An 8,114-nucleotide genomic window follows, 5' to 3' on the forward strand; every position below is an offset into this window, starting at 1 on the left:
AAGGAAAGACAGATTAATTATACCTTACAATTTGATGGATCCCACTACGGATTTACTTCTAACATTAATTATGTTTTGGTTGATTTGACAGATTTGTCCTTACATGATATCATATTACTATTATTTTGAAGTTATTCATAAACTATGTTGTTAAATAACCCATAATTCATTTTCCGATCGAAGCACAAAAAAAACCCATAATCCATAGAAAAAATTGAGTTAAGTAATTCATAATCCTAGGTGGACCAATCATATTTAAAGTAAGTTGAGTATAATTTTCGTATTTTATTTATAAATAATTTTATTGATCCATTGGGGTAGATTAAGTAACCCGCATGGATCATTTAATCGACCCATAAAAATATTGTATGTAAAAGATGAAATTATTTTTAATTGGTAAAGTTTGGAAATTATATTATACCTTGCATATTATCTAGTTCAGTTTAGGTGGAGATCCTAGTTTCCCACATGGAAATAGAGGGGAAAGAAATGGAGCATCTACAATGATTACTTTCTCCACTTCATCGATCATGGTAGTAAGACATTTCTCTACATATGCAAAATGATTATCCCCAATTAAACATTTTGATGCTAATTCAATCAATGAGCCACAATCAAATGATACACAGCATGTATAAGATCCAAACAAATGGTTTCGCACAGTAGCACAAACGTTTTAGCCCCGCATCGTGTAAACTACACTGGAGATCCCTAGCAGCTTACATAAAAGGGAACCCAAATCTTGGTTAATATTGAATAGCAATTGTCCATAATAGAGGAATAATCATTGTTTTCTTCAACTTCAGATAAACAAAAATATGGCAATCTTCTTTATAGAATGTGAAAGTTTACTTCATATTCAGTCTCCTCTAGTAAGTAAGAGTGGTAACTACATCCTTCAAACTTCACAAATCAAAGCTAAAAACCAAAGTCTCATGTGCCACACCATATTAAGCAAATATACTCAGAGGACCTGTCTTATTTGACGCATCCAATCCACGTTCAGCATTCCTAGTTCCTGTAATCAAGACCCTGCGAAACAGATTTTAAAGTCACATAGAGGAACACTTGCAAAAGTAAAAAATACTCTTAGTGATTCAGGTTCCCTGCACCGGATACCATGCATTCGCTCAGTCAAGCAAATTGAGTCATATGATCAAGATTAGTCGGTTCATATACTTCATAAAAAATTCAAGATCAGACAGTAGATATAAATTTAAAATCTAAACGTTCTTTTACCGAACAACTCAGATTGCGTGACAGAGTGAATGTAGCAATTCCCTGCTGCCAGGGAATCCAATTCCTACTATAGCATGTATGGAACTCATTCTAGAATTGATTTTAAACTAGAATCAATTATGGGGAGAAACTTTGGTAAGTAGCTTCTGTTTACCTCAACATTGATTATGAGGGAAAAAAAGATCCAGCATGCTATATGAATATTTCAATTTCGAGTTATTTTTTAAATTTTACCTTCTAGTATCTTTGCTGCCTGCAGAATCTGTCAGAATGGTCAATCTTTTTGCTGTCTTCATGAAGTCACTGCAATGTGATGATTAAACAAAATTAAAACCCCCCATTAAGCATTACAAAACTCCAACAAAACATTCACCAGTTAAAAACATGAAAAAAGAAAAGGTTGTATTGTACCTGAAGGGTTCTTCACCAGTATGTTTAACAGCACCTGTGGAGTCACGGTAGAGCACATGACTCAACAGCTCAGACCTTTCCATTCCAAACATGTTGGCCAGTCTCCTATAAAGCTCTTCATAAGAACCAACACGTGACAGGTCCAGTGTTCTTCCCACATCTTCTGACTCCAAGAAAACCTTGCAATGACCAGTGTCCAAACCAAGTTGCCAAGAGAATTCACCACTAGAAGTAGTAGAAGACTTTTCTGGTGATGATTGGATTTGAGAGTCACCAAAAAACCACTTCTCTTTCTTTGGTGAATTACAATTCTGAGACAACAACACATTATCATCATCACTAGAAGCTCTTCTTCTAGAAATTTGTTGCTCAGTGAGTATCGGTTTACCAAAAAGCCAAAATTGGTGTCTCTTCACATCATCATCAGATTTCTCCAAACTTTTTTGAGAATTTCCCATGGTGAGCAAGCATGATAAGCTTTCCTTGCTTTTATGATCATGGTTGGTTATGTTAGTTGGAAGCACCCCCAACTGCAGTTTGTTGTGGAGGTGGATATCTGAGAGAGATATTCCAATTTGAGCATGCCTGGCTCCCTGTATGCCTGCAGGAGCATTGTCAGATAGACAACACAAGGGGCTGCTAGGCCCGAGGGGGTTGCCTGAAAACGCCGGTAACGGAAATTGAATGTCAAGCGGGAAGTCCGGGTGTGGCGGAAACCGGAGCTTCTTCCGCGGAGGAGAGAAGGGTGTGAGATGGTGGATGGTTGACATGTTTGAGACTAACTCAACCAGCCACGGGCTTACACGCTTCACATTGTGTAGCAAATCTGGCTCGTCCCAAGTAACCTGCAGTGATATTAACAAGATCAATCAAGGTTGTTGCATGAAAGTCTTTCTAAAAGATTAAAAGCATGTTTGGACCAGCTTCTATTTCTGCTGAATCAATACTGGCACCAAGAAGCTACTCATCACAGAAGCTTCTAAATACCATTAGGCATTAATTGTGTATTATGAATCATCTGTTGAAAGATTTCGAAACAATCAAGTGTAAAAAAACCAAACATTCCCTAATGAAAATTGGCAGTTCAAACTCTGAAACCAAAATGTTCATAGATCAAGAACAGCGACATATTAAGAGTTTGTTTGGTTTTTCGTCGGGAAACCACATAATCAATTCCGTTGTAGCAAAACAAATTTTGGATGAAAATACTGATGTTTGAGAGTCATTTTCTAGAGTTGATTTCATGCCCATTCTAGAATAAGCTCGTCTAACATAATCAATTGTGAGATTTTGCAACTGAATTTCACAACATTATCCAACAAAACTCACTTTTTTCATTAATATATCCAAAGTTCGAAACATAAAACACTTCACTTTCACCCCATTTTTACTAATAATCAATTCTACTGAAATCGATTTTACTGAAAATCAATTGTGACAAACGTTGATCCAAACACGCACTAACATAACCAGATTCTCAAGAAAACTTTACAAAATCTGAACCTTAACAAAGCACAAACACAGCCCCAAAGAGACATAAGAATTGAGCTCCTTCTGGCTCATATGGACTAATATAACAGTTTAGAAACCAGATTCGTCAAAACATGCATGTTCTCTAAAACCAAAATTCCAGTGTGTTAAATTTGTGAAATTCTAACCACAAAGAGTGAGACTAGAAGAGTACCTGAAGAAGTCTCCAAGGGGAATTAGGCCAACGTATAGGATCAACAACCTGAACAGAAGCTATGGTCCCCATAAACCAGCTTATCCTTGAAGAATCCTCAGTTTCAAATGGCATCTTAAACCTCATCCCAGAACACCATTGAATCCTCATAGCAGCTTTCACAGCTGAAGTCTTGATGCAAAACTCAGGAGTACTAGCTCTCGGATAGTAAACAACCTCAAAAGCTTGATTGCTCCCAGCCAATGCCATAGCTTCCCTCACAGATTCACCACTCACTTTTGGCCTTCCAACACCGCCAGGACTCGAGTTGCCACCGCCACAACCATTCCTCAAAAGCTTACCTTCTTCTCTCAAGAACACAGAAAAAGCCCCATAAGGCCCAAGACCGCAGTTTCCGGCACCGGCGCCGGAACTCCACCCGGACGGCACCTCTGCCCCGCCGCCGATACCCCTCTTGGCCCGGCGAATCCCGACGCAGAGATCGCCGTTTTCAGCTCTCAGAAACACGACAGAGTCCCCTGCAACGAGCTTCTTCTGGTTGACAAAACTGCTCCACCCGGTTGTCAGCAAGTGCCGGCGCGGCGTGCCTCTGTATATGTGCCGGAACTTCCAAACCTCGCCGTGAACGTCCTTGGCGATGACGGTCTGAACCGGCGGTTCAGCCGAGTAATCCAGCCGTGGGAAAATGGTCTCCGCGCAGTACCGCGGAACAGAGAAACCGCCACCGTTGTTAGCATCGGACTGTGTTAACGTCTTGGCGAACGACGCTGGCTTCTCTGAACCCTCGGTGGCGTTTCCATCAGAAGCACCATCACCGCCATCTTCGTGATCAAGCTCTGAGTTTCTCAGGGGAACCAGCCTCATCTTGGCGAACACTTCATCGGTTTCTGGGTCGGCGGAGAATTTCACGGCGGCGACGCGGCAGAGGATGAGCGGTGGGATTCTTAGGGAAGCTGCGAAGTCCACGCTGCACTGTGCGTGTTCCGCGTGCCCCTGTGGGAAGTAGAACACCTTGGAGTTCACCGGCGGCATCTGAACCATGCCGCCGGCGCATGCGTGCCATAGCTGTGGATCCAAGCTGCTTCTGTCAGCTTCCTTCATTGAATGAGTGATCAAACAGTGCCACAAAGCAGGTTTGATTGTTTTCCTGATGGGTTTCCCTCAGTGAATCCTGTGGAGTCAAGAGAGATCCAAAATGAGCTGAACAATCAGAAGGTGAAACAGAGAGAGTACTCTGTTCTGTTTTACTCTGTTTTGTTGAAACAAGAGAAAATGCTTTCACCTTTTGTTAGAGAGTGAAAATGTGTTTGGGAGAGTTAGATTGATGGCTTGCACGGTTCCACGGTGTGAATCTTCCAACCCCACGTTCTGTTTTCAAAGGTGCATCACATGTGAAAGGTTCTTCTTGCTGCTGAATTTTCCAATCTTTCTGAGTTGGTTTTCTTCTGGTTTACTCAATCAATACCAAAGTGTTACCTGAAACATTATGAACATACTGAGATTTTCAATACAATTTCAACAGATAGTAGCTACTAGAAGAGATTCTGAATCATACCTTGAACAAGTTCCATCATGCAAAGATTTCTTGTTGTGATTTTTCTTTGTTTCTGGCTCTTATCTTTTGGATGGTTTCTCTCAGATCTCAGGGAAAGAAGGGAAAAGAAAGGGACAACCACTTTTTCTCTTCTACATACACGGACACGGACATAGACACTCTAGACTCTGGAACCTATAAACTAAACAAACAATCAAACCAAGCCTATTGCTGAGCCAGCCAAACCAAACACTTTTTGTCTATTTTTTTAATTTTATTATTATTTAATAATAATTGGTTCGATCACTCATTTCAAACACCGTTCCTTTAAGCAAATGGTTAGAAGTTCTAACTCTTACTCTTATAACTCATACCAAATTCAGGGTTAGGGTTGTTAATGGCGAACAATGTAATGTAGCAGCTAGCCCAAAAAACGCTATCTCGAGCGCTATAATGGTAAATATCGAACAATAGCGGTTAATAGTGGAGTAGCTGTGAACCATCATGGCACTATGCTATAGCATTATTGCGTCGCTATAATGCACTATTAACAAATCTGATATCAATAGCTCGGTAACTGACTGAACGATGAATTAGTCTCATGACACACCCAACCATTAATCAAGAATTAAAAAACTAATGAGGAGATGGGAGATGGAGTTGTGTTTTATTGCCAAAAAAGAGTGAGGGAGATAATTACCATAAAGTCACGGTATCGTGTCAGGAAATATGGCTGAGTTGAGGTGAAAAGTAAACGAAGTTAATAAGCAAAAGTCCAAGTGTGGTGAAAGTTACTTAAAACAGTGGCAGCGGTAAAAGGGGTTGATTTTGATTATATGGCACTGGTCAGTGTTAACTGCTGTAACTCAACTCAACATCCCTGCCACCCACTGACTACATGCCTGCTATATCAGTCACAAGCTGACAAACTAACGCATTTTGACATTTTACTTTCTTTAATGATAACAATAATAAATATAATGTAAGCACAAAGTAAAAGGAAAGTTGTTTGTTCTTATCTTACCCCTCTCTTGGGATTTGGGTTAAGAGCAATCCTACATTCACATTTTAATTAAGATTGATAGGTTTATATATTTCACGATTAACACAAGTAGAAATTAGCTTAAAGAATGAGTCATTCAATTTTGATCTAATGGCTCAGATTCACTGACCACGTGAATTTAAGGATTTTTAATCGTAGAGAATCCAAATTCCACAATTTATGGCATGATTATGGCTTATTTCATCTTTTATTTATGAAGTTAAAAGTTTAATATTTTCTTATTTGGTTTTTCAAGGTTTTCACATAGCCTTTATCACTTATAGACTTTTATGCTATGTTTGGTTGGAGGGAGGGGAAAGGAAAGGGAAAGAAAACACGGAAATCGAGGAGTGAATTTAGTCCAAATTCACTCCTCGATTTCCGTGTTTTCTTTCCCTTTTCTTTCCCCTCCCTCCAACCAAACGAAGCCTAAGTCTTGATTTGTTGAAATCCTGGCGTGGTAGCTCATGTAATGGTCTGATTTATCATATAACATTCAAGTATACCAACAAATCTATTTGTAAATATGTAAACAAATTTATAGCTAACGAGAACAAATATAATAATATCAATATATCATATAAGACAAAGTCATCAGCTTCTATCTATAAAAGTTTATATGATTAACTAATTATATAGTCTAATATGATTAAACATATAAATAGGTTAATAAGTGTATAATTTTGAGATATTATAATAGAAATTCAATGTAAAGATAAAAAAAATTAAATAGGTCGGCATATTAAGCTTACAAGCCTTTCTAAGTGGATTAAGCCTAACCCTTTTAACTAAAAAGACTTTTCAAAAAGTCTTAACCTTATCTATTTATTTATTTGGTCTGGCCTAGCCTGGCCTGAGGCTGATGTAGGCTAGGCCATGAGCTTGTGTCGGCGGTCTGACCAACTTTCATCCCTACCAGCAGTCATGAGAATAATTCCCTTGAAGTTTGGAGATTACTTTAAGTCAGTAGACATTTTCCAACAAATCATTCTTCTTCATATACACTGCCAAAAGATTGAACAGTATACTATATGCTTAAAACGTCCAACTAATTATCGGTTGTGCTACACTTTGTTGGTGTTAAGATTTAATTTTCGTTCATAAAAATGAAACACATTTTGTCACAAAATTGTATATCGCCACTCAGGATAAGATGATAGTCGCTATTGTAAGTAGTGGATATTGAGAGTTCATAAAAAATATCTTACCCTTCTCTTTATTATGGAAAATAAATTTTCCAGACCTCAATAAAATTCTAAGCCTATAGACAAATAGAAAAAAATGATATTATAAAAAATAAATAAAATGAGAAAATGTAATTGAAAAAAATATACATGAATGTATCAAAACACATCTTTGATAGTCATAAAAGGTTTTGAAATTATTTTTTGGCTATAGTTCATAAAGAAAAAACAAAGAAATAGGAGGCCCCCGAACTACAGTCTCATAGAGGAGACACCGGAAGCTTTGAACCATTTACATTCTAAATTATAATTTATTTTACTGTCACCCAATTTTTCAGTTATTTTAAAAAAAAATTATTGCATTATCATTCATATTTTACTTTTTTTTCTAGTAAGTTACACTCTACTTTCTTGAAATTTTTCCATGCAACACTAAATTTAAAAACTTACTCAAATATTACACTCAACCTCATTTATATTAAATGACACTACTAGAAAAATATATTGTGAATGATATAAATCTGTAGCTAATACGTACAAATTTAGTTCTGAATTTTCGTAAAAGTATCATAAATTTTTTATTGCATCATCAATTCATCATTCATAAGTGAACCATTTATGTGTGTAACAGGGCCGGCCCTGGGCCTGTGCAAGCAGGCCCACAGCCCAGGGCCTCCAAAAAGAAGGGGTCTTAAAAAAAAATTCAAATACTTTTTACAGCGTTTTTCTTTAAAAAAGCGCTTTAAAAAGTCCATCTTTTACAGCATTTTGTACTGCTGTATACTATTTTACAGCGGCTAGAGGTCTAAAGCGTTGTAAAAGGCTTTTTTTTTGGTTTAGTGTACCTATTAAACTTTCTCCAAAAAAAAATTTAGGGGTCCATTTTTATTATTAACCCAGGGCCTCCAAAATGTCGGGACCGGCCCTGGTGTGTAATGAACACAACTTTTTTTTGATAAAATACAAATTAAACAAAAATAAAGAAAAAGTCTAAGCAACGCGTCCAAGACACGCGACATG

At 37.7% G+C, this 8,114-nt stretch overlaps 1 protein-coding gene across 1 annotated transcript; it reads right to left on the minus strand.

Annotated features, from left to right (window-relative positions):
- Positions 1 to 633: 633 nt before the first annotated feature.
- Positions 634 to 5,071, minus strand: LOC130746379 (auxin response factor 18-like). The gene is made up of 6 exons (XM_057598989.1): positions 4,890 to 5,071; positions 4,617 to 4,810; positions 3,335 to 4,505; positions 1,651 to 2,495; positions 1,474 to 1,542; positions 634 to 1,032 (listed from the first exon to the last, which is right to left on the minus strand). Exons 3-6 carry the CDS (start codon positions 4,433 to 4,435, stop codon positions 951 to 953), a joined length of 2,097 nt encoding a protein of 698 aa, XP_057454972.1. The 5' UTR covers positions 4,436 to 4,505; positions 4,617 to 4,810; positions 4,890 to 5,071; the 3' UTR covers positions 634 to 950.
- Positions 5,072 to 8,114: the final 3,043 nt, after the last annotated feature.

The sequence above is a fragment of the Lotus japonicus genome, chromosome 3, assembly GCF_012489685.1.
Source record: "Lotus japonicus ecotype B-129 chromosome 3, LjGifu_v1.2".
Taxonomy (NCBI): Eukaryota; Viridiplantae; Streptophyta; class Magnoliopsida; order Fabales; family Fabaceae; genus Lotus; species Lotus japonicus.